This window comes from Amblyomma mixtum, chromosome 2, assembly GCF_055824585.1.
Source record: "Amblyomma mixtum isolate Tamu chromosome 2, ASM5582458v1, whole genome shotgun sequence".
Classification (NCBI taxonomy): domain Eukaryota; kingdom Metazoa; phylum Arthropoda; class Arachnida; order Ixodida; family Ixodidae; genus Amblyomma; species Amblyomma mixtum.
The window spans coordinates 200,195,389-200,209,994 of NC_143013.1; the positions used below are offsets into that span (position 1 = coordinate 200,195,389).

The following is a 14,606-nucleotide window of genomic DNA, read 5'->3' on the forward strand; positions in this document are numbered from 1 at the left end:
TTAAAAAAGCCAAGAACCAATGGCTGTCAAAGAGTTTTTTAATACTGCTACATATTCCTTTGGTTCTGACAATGCCAATTTGGTCACATCCCCTTCCCTAAACTAAACTGCCCAACAGAAAAAAACAGATATAGAGAAATCTGACCAATTGCCTATTGATTCAAATGTTTTTGAAATTCATTTGGAAAGACAGGTGTAACTGGTATTGGCGAATAATATTATGTTCATAAATTGTAGAGGTCATTTTAATCAGCAGACTTTGAAAGTTTTAAAATTTAGTACAAGAAATATGCACAAATTAAGGCTTGTATGTACCTAAAAAAAAAGAGCTCACATAAAGCTGGCCTGAAAGGTAAGGTAGGTTAGTATTTATACAATTAACGATTCAGCCCCTTGCCACTTCCAAGGGGACTGAGGAGTGAACGAAAACGACAACACAGCAAATTTATCGCAGTATTTCTGTGCCTTGTGTGACCTGAATGTTGTTTCAACTCGTTAGTGATGTCATAGCAGCCGTTTTGCGGTTGAAACTGCAAATAAACAGACTACACAGAAAAATTGAATTGTAAATTATTTAGCAGGCACAAGTGAATTCCACGTTGCGATCGATGCGTATACTGATATCTCACGCACCTTTTCAAAGCAAAAAAGCGCCACAAAAACTTTGGTGCCCTACTCGTGTAAATTCAGTGAATGGTTACTATAGTATGCAGGCACACTTGATCTACTGCCTTAATCTTGCATGTATTGGTTAGGACAGACGAGCAACACATGGTTTAAATCGAAAATTCAGCTTTTCTGGCCCTCACAAGACGGGATCAAGGTATATGGCATCCAAGTACTCAATTTCTAAATGCATGCCACTCTGTAAACAGATCAAACAAATGCTGTACCAGAGTCCTTCAATAGCTCTGGCTTTGCTAACACCTGCCACATAGCATAAAGACTTGAAGCTCACAAGGCATGGCTGGGTGTAGGGTTTCAAAAACTTGGTTGACTTGAATAAGTATAGACACCAAATTTTTGGTTGCATGTTTTTTTTTCTTTCATTTCATGTATTAATACCCTCAAGGCCAACTGGCATTACAGAGAGAATGATGCGTTAGACATGCATGAATCATCGTGCGGAATTTACCTGGAACCACTAAATTATAGAAAATTGAATTTCTCTTTAGAGTCAGAGCTCTATACTCATTGGGGTGCAGCTTCCAATTTCGATGTGGATGAGACAACGACCTTCAATGCCTCACAAGGTCAAAGCGAACTTAACTGCATGGGCGTGTGGCCTAAGCTATGGTGGTATGACCACTTGATCATATGACTATGACAGTTGGGTACCTGACCTTGACGTCTGACCCTTGACTTTGACATTTGATTTGAAACAGTACAGACCATACTTAACAGACCTTTCGCTCGTATAACTAGGTGCAAGCCACGTTGAACCGTAGCCATTTTTTTCACCTGTGTCTGTTTCAACTGCCGAATGATGACTATGAAGTTAAAGATCAGTATAAGTAGGGGGTGGACTTTTCAGTTTTCAGTTTTCGAAAATTCGGCGGACTTTTTTCGCTGCTTACTTCAGAATGCCACATTTGATTTTCTTTGGCGAGTAATATTTTCTACATATGAATATTCAGTTTTGATTGGTGAAATATATGATGTCCCTGTGTGGTTAAAGATGACATACAGTTTGCGTTAACATTTTTTTTTAATACTAGCTACTCATTTAGCAGTATGTTGCACATAAATAGCAGTCGTAAGAGCTGTCTTTGCAGAAGAAACTTGTACGGTCGCAACAAAAAAGTAAAAATGCCGAAGTGATATGATTCAACCACGAGACAAAAACTTCATTGCCACATTCTGGCTGCACTCTACACTAAATTAAAGGACTGCGCACCCCGTGCACCGCTTGCTGAAGCAGCAGTGGAACTGCCATGGCTTAACCATCGCGGAAGCCAGAACACGATGCCTTCGTGCCACTAACGCATGCTTTCTCATTGATGGTTGCTTGTTACGGTTCCAAAAGTTTTCAGTCTCCTTACATGCAGTGAAAAAACCTGCTTAATGAAGCAACGGCCCCAAGTGGGTGATAAGTGCGAGCACAGATGGTGCTGCACTGGCCAGTAGCGCTTAGCTAAATCGTCCAGTCTTCCTATCTGCAACGAAGGTTCCGAGTTCACGAATCAGTGCCTCACATCTCACAGTTGCTGCACTGAATTCCTAAGATATCTTTGGCTCACCCCTGGCTCCTGTGCTATCTTAACTTTCTTCTGTGACATAGTGCAACTGAATAGCAAGTGAGCTGTAACATGCATGCCAGAAATACTGACCTTTTTCAGTGAAAACTGAATTTCACATATTTTATGGTGTTTTATGGTTCAAGCCGAAAAGTACAACCCCTAATTATAAGTAACTCATGAGACATGAAAAAAACTGTGATATAATTGCTGCTTCGTTGTTTTAATTCACAGCAATGCTAAAGTCAGCCTGCCTAAAGAGCTGGAATCCTGTGTGAAGATCTAAGCAACGATCACATGGCAGTTTTCTTCATGCCTCACATGACCTATACACTCGCCTTTGGCATCAATGACCTATACTGACCATTCACATCACAGCCATCACTGGGCTGTTGAAAACCAAACTAGAAACAGAAGAGAGGATAAATTCGATTATATATTATTTAGTTCTAGAAGGCAAACATAACATCAGGATCCACGTATAGCAATGCCTTATGTATCATTACAAAGGTGAGGTGAAACCGAATTTTGGTGTCTGTACTTCTTTAAACGTGCCTTATATATGAATGTGTTGTAGTAAAAAACTGACCAGTCAGTCCTAGATGTCAATTACTATATATCTAATAAAACGCAACAAGCGAATGGCCCTAGGCTGCTCAGTGGATTGAACAACTGGCATGGTAAAACTATAGTGATGGTGACATTCAGATCTGCCTGAAGCTAATATCTTCATCTCCAAGCAGACATCAGCGATCAGCATGTACGTGTTAAAGGAAAATTTCTCGAGAGCTATTAATGTCAGGATCTAAAGTCTACACGAATTATATCATATTGCATGGTTGCTTTTACAATGGGCACATACAAATATTTTTTAACACGTATAAATGCTGATCGCTGCTGTGTGCATGAAGATATGAAGACACAGCTTCCGGCATATCTGACTATAATGCACTACACAGTTGTAAACTAAAAAGTGTTTTTATTTAGCCTAGGCAACGATGACATAAGCTTGGATATGTTTCATCGGTGACCGTGAAGAGATGATCCTATTGCGGTGCGCGTTAACGTGGATAAGCTTAGGACTCGGGCGTTGGTTCTCTAGTGGCAGCCTCCTCGTCCGTCGACGATCCCTTCTCCTCCGTCACAGCCTTCGTGGACGGCGTCGACTGCACGGTGATGGGGATGAACCGGGGCTTCTTGCTGGCGGGCTCCGGCTTGGGTGCCTCGATGGCGAGCACTCCGGAAGACGAGAGGGCGCAGGTGAGAGCCCCGGCGTCCACGCCGTCGGGCAGAGTAAAGCGCCGGGTGAACTCGCGCTTCATGTAGCCGTCGTCGCTCTCCTCTTCGTGCTTGGCGCTGACGACGACGCTGTTGTCCACCGCCTTGACGCTGATCTCCTCCGGCCGGTAGCCGCGGACGTTGTACGTCACGACGAACTTGGACTCCGAGTCAGACTGGGTCTCGTCTTCGGCGTCCGACGCCAAGTTGCGGCGCTTCCGGGGTGCCGTCAAGCGGGGGCAGTGGTCCGCCTTGGAAGCCTGCTTCAGCGCTGGGCGGGAGATGCAGCGTCGTCCCAAGAGCTCGTCGCCGAGGCGCTCGAGGGCTTCGAAAGGAGCGAAGAACTCGTCGCTGCGGAAGATTGGAGCCAACACGAAGGAAGCCATCGCTGAGCGATTGCAAACTCTTGCAGTAGTCACTGGAACAAGCGAGCTTCGAACGAACTATATTCGTCTGATTCTGCCAGAGAGCAGACGACGGCGCCCTTTTATACACGAAGCGTCGTCTGCTAGAAAAAACGAGAAGCGTCGAGAACGGAGGCGAGCCTATTGCATGGGCGCGTTTCTATTGGTCAGCGTGTTTGTGACATCATGCAAACAAAGCAAGCGTCACAGTTACGTGTCGGCGCTGCTGTTTTTGTTTGCTTCCTCGCCCTTCCTTGTTCTCGTACTTTCAAGAATGTACGCGGCCGCGTTCAAAATATGAGGGGACGATTTGCGCTGTCGAATACCCTTGTTCGAACCTGATCGCGGCTGCCGCGTTTCGATGGAGGCGAAACGCAAGAGGAACCCGTGTGTTGTGCGATTGAAGTGCACGTTAAAGAGCGCTGCACTGGGGCACCTCTTTCTTCTTTCACTTCCTCCTTTATCCATTCATGACGGCGCGGTTCGGGTGCCCACCGAGATGTGAGACAGTTACTGCGAAATTTCATTTCTTCAAAAACCCGTTTTCAGTTTGCAACAATGAAAAATGTGCGTGAGATGCCTGGCTTTCTCTGGCATGTTGATCTGTAATTAATTTGTTCGAGGATTTCAAAATTAAGATGTTGTTAATGTTTGTTCACGCTCACATCGTCGCTGCCCCACCGCGGGCGTCAAAAAAATTCGACGATTGCTTTCTGCGCCTTGTATATCGCATGATGAAATGCCCTGAACGAGATTTGTGTCGTAGGCGAGCTTCAACTGTCACCATGTCGTCAGAATGAAAACGATGCATTTACTTCTCAAATATGGCAGGAAAAATAATTGCAGTTTTACCATTCGGCCTATATAGACGCAATTAGGTGTGACGGGAGCGCCAGCAGGCTATTTTTCACGAAAAAGCAGCGTACAGGCACGGCGCACGAACAAAAATACCAAATGTGAACTGACAACCACGCCAACCACATAAAACGTATGTTCGAGACCAATCCCCAAATTTCGCGCCAGGTGACCTCCATGACACGCCCACTACCGCGAGAGCAGACCTTCCACGTGATGCAATCCGACCAATCACGTCGCGCGAGCCGCCTCGTTTCTCGTACTCTCTCGAACGCCGTTCCATCAGCTGAGCGAGGTTACCGAGGGGTTTAAAATGAGCAGCGGGTTGCGAGGAGATCCAGATTTCGATTTCTGAAGCTCTGTAACCGCATCGGAAGTTTGCGAAAGCTCGGCTCAAGCATCATGGCACTGTTCCCGCTTCTGCGCAGCAGCTCCTGGGCTCCCACGGATCTGGTGAGGCAGATCTTCGACGTCGACGACTTCGGCGGCTCGTTCTTGGACGGAGAGCTATTCGACCCCCCTTACTACCACCAGCGGTTCTACATCCAGCCCCGTCACCGGCAGTCGTCCGGCGCCGTCTGCCCAGCCCAGCAAGGCACCTCTGTGGCCAGCACCCCGAACAAATTCGCCATCCAGGTTGACACCCGGCACTTCGCTCCGGAGGAGATCACCGTGAAGACGCAGGACAACTGTGTCGTCATCCACGGCAAGCACGAAGAGAAGGCTGACGACCGCGGCTGCTACATCAAACGTGAGTTCACGCGGCGGTACGTGCTGCCCGAGGATGTGGATCCCGAGTCAGTCAAGTGCCACCTGAAGCCCAACGGACTGCTTGCTCTGGAGGCACCGCGCAAGAACGCGCCCAAGAAAGAGGAGGCCAAACCCATCCCCATTGAAATCAAGCACGAAGGTGGAAGCGGCGACGCCGGGAAGAAGAATTGAAAACTGCTGTTTGAACTGTTTTTCGTTCGGAGCTGCTGGTCAGCTCCGTTATTGTGTGCCAAGAACTGCAAAGCAGCCAATTCGGATAGTCATCCCGACAGGTACATTTCACTTTGAAGCGTTCATCATGTACATATAACATCACATTTTAAAATAAAGAGGTTTGTACTTTCTAGACAGTATTTTGTTTTTGGTGGTCATACTCTCTGCGTACACTATGGATGTCCCAGGGACATCCTGTGAGGGATGTGGGACGTGCGTACATTTTTGGGACGTCCTACGGATGTTTGGTGTTGTCTGGGTATAGTCATCCCCACAGGTATGTATTTCAAACATTGAAGCATTCATCATGTGCCTACAACATATCACATTTTCAGATAAAGAGGTTTGCACTTTCTAGACAGTCTTTTGTACTTGTTCCAGGGGCGCCGCTGTGAGGGGGGTTATGCAACGCCAACGAGGAAAGAGCCCTTGTCCTATGGTCATAACGCCTGCGGACGATGCTGTCGGGCCGCAGAGTACGGTGTACAGTATCTGCGTCTTTTGTGAGATGAAACTGAGTCAATTCCAAGGGGCCGTTCACGGCTACTGCATTTGGTCCATAAGTGTGCGGGGTCAGTGTCGTGACTTGGCGTGCGGGCATTACCTTCAGCGCATCGCATACGTGGAGGTCGCACGGTTTTGCGTGCAGGCGGCCTTGGCGATGTTTCTGATAATTTCTGGCGTACAATTGTGGAAAGTAGTGGAAGTGACTGTGGCAAAAATGCACAGTGTTGCGGCATCCTAGTTGTGCAGTATGTTCTCCAGCAGGCACCTACCATGTAGTGATTTTGTTGTCATGGAATGCAATGGTTGCGTATTCTCTGAGCCATCGATCGGTTGAACTCTGTAAGGAAAGGAAAGCTGGGGTTAATGATTTTATTGTCATTGAACCTCTGCTTGCCCACGTAAGCTTAGTATGGTGTGTGGAGGTGATCTGGCATGTCACAGTTACTCTTCAGCAATGTGGCAGAACCCGGATGAAAGATGGGCTGCAGTGTTCAGTTTTCCTGTCTGTGGTGCTGACCATAAATAAAACCCCTTTTCGATCTTGAGCGTATATGTTAGATGTAGGATAACTTCAAATACTGATTTTGTTCTTTCTTTGACCATCGCACGATAATTAACCTACCCTTAAAGGGACAGTGAGGAGAGCACTGTTAATATTTTTTTTATAGCAAAATCCGATAGTTTGGCATTTCATGGCTTTGTTGCCACTTGGCCGGCAGCGAAAGATGCATTTATTTCTAAGAAATTTGTATTCGAAGTTGAAAAAGTTTTTCCCGCCGCTCTGATTCAAACTTGGGATTCTCTTATGACGACACAGGACTAAGTGACGTGACGTAACGCAGACTCCGTGATTTCTGGCCGCCAGCAGTGCGGCCTGGCAGCAGCCGAAAAGAAAGCTATCGCCGGCCGCACGTTGAAGGCATCTATCGGCTATTGCGGCCGTCGCTACAGTCACTTCGCTTACGTTTGCACCGGCGTTTTTCCAGCGTTACGATGGATACCGTTCTCTCGAAGTCGTCAACGAAGTTCTCGCAAATAGACACCTTTAGCATACCGTGTACCTTGTTACCATTAGCGGAATACCGGGAGCCCGCCGGTGAGCAGGCGCTGATTGGTCCCGATGCTGCGGGCGCGCGCCTAGCTGCTGGGCACGTGGCGCCATCTGGCGACGTCAAGGAGATTTGCGCATGCATTGGCTGCGCCTCAGTGATTTGTGGCTCCTCGGGTCCTAGTGTTGCTAGAGCCATTGGTTCTAGCAACACTGTTTTGTCCTATGACGTCACCACGCTTGTACTTGCGAGTTCTGCCTGTGGCGGCGATACCTGTATTTTGGTTCTTGCTCTTTTCTACGTTACAAGAGGTTTGTTGTCTGTATGAGTGGCGTTTTTGTAATCAGGAGCTGGTATTCTGTCAGTACAAGCATAGCCTCCTTTATACTTTCTGTGCCTGGCAACTCCGCGCTCCGCGGCCGTCGTCGCCGCTCCTCCTCTCTTGAGAAGTTACGCCGCTGGCTGCCGAGAGATGGCGACAGCGACGTTGGGGCACCCTCGCGAGGCGAGTGCCGGGTGCGCTGTGTTGAGAGCAGCCCGGATAGCCACGTGCTGTTGATCTGTCGTTGTTATGTGGGCTGTTTTGCAGTGTTTGCAGTATTAGAGTGCTTTTTTAAAGCTTTGGTTATTGCCGCGTCTTGAAAAACATCCGTTCTCAGTTCCTTGGAAAGATAGGATTTTAAAACCTGTGAGGAGTCTAACCAGAAAACAAGTTTTTCCGAACAATATTGAAAAAATGAACGTCTAACGAGCTGTCCAAGTTTTTTCTCCAGACGTTATCATCTGCTCTGGAGTTTTTGAAAGAGCACGCAGGACAGAGCTGCCATACATCATTTGCTTATGCGGAACCAACAATACTGTTTACGAAGAGTATCCATCGATGTTTACTACTGCACGACACCAGCAACAAGTGCCAACATATCGAGCAAAATTTCCGTGACGTCAGGCATTTTGACGACAAAAATGATTCTAGGCTGGAATGGCTGGAAGTTATATTTCCGCTATATATCGACCAACTAAAGAAAGATGCAACTTATCCTCGTGCCTTTTTCACAGCCGAAACGTACGAGGCCCATCTGCTCACAACTTACTTACTCGACTGCTTGCTGCATTCGCTATCTGGTAGCTGAGGAGAAGTTCTGTTTTGTACTAACGTGGAAATTCAGAAGTGACCCAATTGAAGCGCTGTTTGGAACCCTGAGGCGGTCACTGGGATGCAACGACCAACTTCACTTGAGGCCGGTACTCTCGGGACTAGAAAAAGTCTTAAAGACGGGAATTGCGCGGCATCTGAACACAGCAACGTACCATATCATGAGAGTCACCACAGCACTGGACTTAGGACTGCAGGGCTATGTGCACTTGGGAGGAGCGATGAGCTTCCAGAGGCTGCTTTGGAAGTCTTGGGACGCTTAGACGCGCAGCATGTCCCTGCTTCTCTACCTACATCGCAGCTATCGGCCACGTTCGATGTAGGTGGCCACATCGCTCGTGTGATAAGTGAACATATGGAATGTGAGCAGTGCTGTTTGCTCACAACCAAGCCTCCTACTGTACCCATTCGAGCAGTTCACCCTAGAACAGGACCGTGGTTGTTTCGTGCCTGTCTAATCTAGGATGACTCTATTAACTGAGGACTTCTTTTAGATGGGGATTATTGAACGTTTATTATGGTCTGGGCTACATAGGTCTGATTAGGTGGAATACATGGCTGGGTCTCCTGCGTAGCTGTTCAAGTGGGGACGCCGTGGAATCCGAGTCGTCTGCCACTTGTATATAAGAGGGTGAGGAGGACGGCGGCCGTCGGGCCCGTGCGCTCGGCGGCTGGGCGCATCGCCTGCGTGAGTGGCTGGCTGCTTCTCCGACAGCGGAGGTAGCGGAGGGTGCGTCGCCGGTACAGCTGGCGCCATCTACAAGAGCGTCTTGTAACATCCTCCCTTTTTTGTAGCTTGCCGTCATCCAACCAGGTAATCGTGAAGTCGCTTTGGGAGCATTCTTGTTCTTTGAGGTCGTGCCGGCGTGCGAGTCACATCAGGGCGCTGCTGGGTTTCTTGCTGTTCAGTGTCATTGGTTTGATTGTCTCCCGTTTCAGCATTTCCTTCTTCGGACTCAAGCTCTCTCTGTTCTTGTTCCTTGTTGCTGGTTGCACTCTTTGGTGGGCTTCTTATAAACACGCGGTTCCTTCTCAGAACGCTGTCTCCCACGTTGACTTCATACGAACTGTCATCAACTCTTTTTGTCACGGTTCCTTTAGACCATGGTCCGTTTCTAATCGGTCGGACAGTCACATCTTGTCCTTCTTTCAGTGTTGGCAGGTCCTTGGCATGTTTGTCATGATAAAAGATAGTTCGTTGTCTTCTTGCCTGCCTCTTGCCGGTCACGTTTATCGTTTCGGGTTCCAGCAGCTTTGCTGTGGTCGGCAGTGTCGTTCTGGTGCGGCGACCCATGAGCAGTTGTGCCGGGCTGGCGTTTAATCCTTGCAGGGGTGTATTTCGAAAATCTAGGAATGCCAATTGCGGTTCTGACTTGCTTTCTTCCGCTTTTTTCAATAGCATTTTTGCCGTTTTTACCGCTGATTCGGCCATTCCATTCGAACGTGGATAACCTGGACTTGACGTTTTGTGTTCGAAGTTCCAGCTTTTCGCAAACCTCTCGAACTCCTCGCTCGCAAACTGGGGTCCGTTGTCGCTCACCAGAATTCTTGGAATCCCGTATCTAGCAAAGTGAGCTTTCAGCTTGAGGATCACTTGGGTTGAAGTTGTCGTCTTCAGCTGATCTACTTCCCAAAAGTTGCTGAGATAGTCGACTGTAACGAGAAAGTTTTTCCCCTTATACTCGAAGATGTCGCATCCGACTCTTTCCCACGGATAACTCGGTTCCGGATGAGGGATGAGTGTCTCTCGTTGTTGGGAATGCGCATGCTTCTGACACACTTCGCACCTTGCGATGTAATCCTTCAGTTCTGTGTTCATCCTGGGCCAGAATACACACTCGCGTGCACGCCGAAGACAGCTCTCAATTCCCATGTGCGATGCGTGAAGTTTCTCTTTGATCTCACGGCGCAGAGACAATGGGATGAGCAGTCGTAATCCCTTGTAGATGAGGTCCTCCTCCACTGTGAGTTCATCTCTGAATGGGTAGTAGACGCGCATGTCTCGCGGCACTTGGTGCTTTTCTTGTGGCCATTCTGACAATATGATTGACTTTAGCTTTTGCAGGAAGTCATCTTTCTCCGTCGCTTTGCGAATTTTTTCCAGGGTTTCCTTGCGCACTGGCAGGTAGTTCACAACGTTGATGCTTTCTAGTTCACTTTCACTGTCGCGGTTGGGAAGGAATGCCCTCGACATCGTGTCAGCTAGAAGTAGTTCTTTCCCTGGTCTGTGCTCGATGTTGATGTTATACCTTTGCGTTTGCAGTATCATACCTTGCAGTCGTCTTGGCACTTGATCGAGTCTTTTTTTCATGATGGACTGAAGAGGCTTGTGATCACTGATGATCGTTGTAGCTGTTCCGAAGGTGTACTGATGGAATTTCTGCAATGCAAATACGATCGCTAGCATTTCCTTCTCGATCTGGGCATTCTGTCGGTGTTAGTGCTCTGCTGGCGAAAGATACAGGTTTTCCTTCTTGGATGAGAGCCGCTCCAAGTCCGAGGTCGCTGGCGTCACATTGGATTTCAACTGGCTTTCGCGTGTCGAAGTATGCTAGGATTGGAGCTCTTGTCACTGCATCTTTTGCCCTCTGGAACGCTTGTTCTTGTTCTTCTCCCCAGTGCCACGGTGTGTCTTTCACTGTGAGCTTCCTCAATGGTTCTAACACTCGTGAAATTCCGGGCAGGAATCTGGACAGGTAATTGATCATTCCGCAAAACCGCTGTACGCCTTGGACATCAGTTGGTCGAGGCATTTCTTGAATTGCCTTTGTTTTCTCTGGATCCACTTTCAGTCCTTCTTTTGTCAGCACGTGTCCCATGAAGACTGTTGTGCTCATGCGAAGTTGCGTCTTGTACTTGTTCTTGTTCAGACGTATACCAGTCTGTCTGCATCTCTGCATTAGGTTTTCGAGCTTTCTGTCGTGATCTTCAAGAGCATCCTTTTCAGTTTCACCAACTCCATAGACGAGGATATCGTCTGCTATGCACAGAACTCCGTTTAGTCCTTCAAGTACCATTTGCAGTCTCTTCTGAAATATTTCACTGCTGACCGCTAATCCAAATGGTAGGCGCAGCCATCGATATCGGCCGTTGGGAGTTTGAAACGTGGTCTTTAGACTTGACTCTTCATCGAGGCAGCATTGCCAGTACCCTTCTCGTAGGTCTAGTTTTGAAAAGATCTTGGCTTTTGCAAGCTCTGGCAAGACGTCGTCGAGAATGGGCAATGTGTGGCGCTCTCGTTCTAACGCTTCATTTAGCGCTTGTGGGTCAATGCACACTCTCATGTCGCCATTTTTCTTCATCGCCACGACCATTCGGCTCACCCACTCGGTTGGCTCGGTGACACTTTTGATTACTCCTCTTCTCTCCATGCTTTGCAAGGTTTCTTCAAGCTGTGGTTTTATGCTGACAGGCACTCTGCAGCTTGTTATCGCTTTCGGAACTGCATCCTGTTTTGTTACCAAATGTACTGTTCCCGGCAGCGTCCCTAATGCTTCTCCAAAGACGTCTGGGAATTTTTCCACTATGCGCTTTGTGAAGTCTTCCTCTGGAGCGTTAACTGTAGCTACCAGATCATAATCGATTGTTATGAGACCCATGGTTTCTGCTGTCTTCCTTCCAATGAGAGGTGTGAGCTCATCAGCAACAACTACGAATTCCAGGACATGCTTCTTTCCATTTTTGGCAGTGACCTCAAGCTGGGCTTTGCCTTTGGAGTAAACTTTGCTTCCGTTCCATGTCCGCAGTGTCGTTGCGCTCGCTCTCAGCTGCTGTGGCTGGACGTATTTGGCTGTAATCACATCAACTGCCGCTCCACTGTCTACTTGAAACTTTACTTTGTTTCCGTTCACTTCCAAGAGCGTGTAGACTGAGCTGGGCTTTTCGCTCTTAACTGCCAAAATGTCCCCTTCGTCGCTATCGACCTCCAGACTAGCCACTGCCCTGCTGCCTTTGCACACTGCTGCGAAGTGGTTTGGCTTTCTGCACTTAACGCACACTTGTTTCCAAGCTGGGCAGGCTGTTCTTTTGCGTTCGTGGCTCCTTCCGCAGTACTTGCATTTCGGAAGATTCGCCATCAACGGAGGTTTCCTCTCTTCTTTTAAACTTTTCCTGGCATAGTTGCGACGGTTCTGCTTTTTCACAGTGTGAACTTCGCTGTTGCTTGCAGCTGATCCCTCTTTAAATGCTTTCATTTGGTGTTTTGTAGCCTCATGAGCAAGACACACTTTGACAACTCTCTCGAGGGTTGGGTCATCGAGCTTTAGAATGTCCGCTCGCGCTCTCTCGTCGTAAATTCCACAGACGATCTGGTCGCGGATCAATTTGTCTCGTTCGTTCCCGAACCCGCAGTCGCGCGCTTTCAATTTCAGGTCGGTCAGAAAGTCATCGAACTGCTCTTCCTGTTGCTGCATTCGTGAGCGGAAGACGTATCGCGAGTACAGTTCGTTATGCTTCGGTAAGAAATGCGCGTCGAGAAGGCTTATCACATGCGTGTAGTCAAATTCTGGGTGTGGTCTTGATCCTGTTGGTTTCCCGAAGTCCAAAGTGTTATAAATGTCAAGAAGCGTGGAGCCTCCGACGGTCAAAAGAAGTGCTACTTGCCGGTCGGACGGTGCTTTGGCTGTGTTGGTTGCTTTGAGGTACAGCGTGAAGCTCTGCTTGAAGGCTCTCCATTGTTCCGCTGCGTTGCCAATGGTTTCGAATTTCGCAGGTGGCGGAATCTTCTCCATGTTGAGGCGTTGGCGGTAATTTTACACTTCTGACTCCATGTTTCGTGCCTGTCTAATCTAGGATGACTCTATTAACTGAGGACTTCTTTTAGATGGGGATTATTGAACGTTTATTATGGTCTGGGCTACATAGGTCTGATTAGGTGGAATACATGGCTGGGTCTCCTGCGTAGCTGTTCAAGTGGGGACGCCGTGGAATCCGAGTCGTCTGCCACTTGTATATAAGAGGGTGAGGAGGACGGCGGCCGTCGGGCCCGTGCGCTCGGCGGCTGGGCGCATCGCCTGCGTGAGTGGCTGGCTGCTTCTCCGACAGCGGAGGTAGCGGAGGGTGCGTCGCCGGTACAGCTGGCGCCATCTACAAGAGCGTCTTGTAACAGTGGTGGGCTGCTTTACCCATCTGACGAATTACCCTATGTCTTAGGCTGCGGCTGTTTGTGGAAACAAGCTTAAAAGAAAAGCCACGACTTCAAAATCCATTGAAAAACCTGACCGATGCAGCTGTTATAGCCATCTATAGATCAAGGTTGCTGAAGTGCCCTGTCAGTGACAGCAGTCACCGTGAACATTTTTCTCTACTTGTGGCAACTAGATTCATCAGACCACTGCTGGTGAACTATGCCTCTTCGATAACAGACAAGAATGATTTGTATAAGCCGCTGTTTCGGCAGAAGCCACTCTCACGAAAAGTCATGAACTGTAAAAGTAGTTACTCTTGTAGCACAACTGCTGTTGTGAAATGCGTGCCTTTCTTCTTAAATTTTGTTTTAGCGCAGCGTAGACTAGCATTGTAACTGTTCTATTACCATTGACGCTAGCGGATCAGTCATGCAGTTTTTCGAGCCATGCCCACATATCTTGAAACTACATCACATAACATGTCATAGCGTTGGTGTTACTGGCTAACAACTAACGTGATCACTTGTTATCCTTAGAGGATGTCGGCCTCACAAGTAAATATAACGAATATGTACGATTCATGCTTAGTAGCAATTATCCCGTGAGGGAATAACAGCGCTCCCATCCTCGCGCCGGCATTCGCACCAGTGCGCCTCGACACCTACGTCAGTGGCGCCCTCAGAGGCGGGAGCGGCAGCGCCGCGCAACTCTACCCGACGGCGCCGCTCTATAGTTTGCACGGCGCGTTGACAGGCACAGAGAGTATAAAGGAGGCTATGGTACAAGCCAACTTCAATTTCTCCTCAGTGTCCCTTTAATAGCACAATGCAATAGCAAGAGATCCTCGTGTACAAATACTCCTCCTCCATCGCCTAGGCTCTGTATACGTGCCCATATATGCGGAAGTGGTCATTATCTGCTTGATCTTTTATAGACTGCGAGGAGTCTTCATACCACTGCTGATGCAGCAGCTAAGCGATGATGCGCTACTGTCACAGCAGGTTGGCTGTTTC

General features: G+C 48.1%; 2 protein-coding genes across 2 annotated transcripts; one reads left to right on the forward strand and one right to left on the reverse strand.

Moving 5' to 3' along the window:
• Positions 1-3,202: 3,202 nt before the first annotated feature.
• On the reverse strand, positions 3,203-4,009 carry LOC149362201 (heat shock protein beta-6-like). Its single transcript, XM_089572944.1, has one exon. It carries the CDS (start codon positions 3,899-3,901, stop codon positions 3,314-3,316), a length of 588 nt encoding a protein of 195 aa, XP_089429070.1. The 5' UTR covers positions 3,902-4,009; the 3' UTR covers positions 3,203-3,313.
• A 994-nt stretch (positions 4,010-5,003) lies between these two features.
• On the forward strand, positions 5,004-5,891 carry LOC149362202 (alpha-crystallin A chain-like). Its single transcript, XM_089572945.1, has one exon. The coding sequence runs from the start codon at positions 5,177-5,179 to the stop codon at positions 5,714-5,716; it is 540 nt and encodes a 179-aa protein (XP_089429071.1). The 5' UTR covers positions 5,004-5,176; the 3' UTR covers positions 5,717-5,891.
• Positions 5,892-14,606: the final 8,715 nt, after the last annotated feature.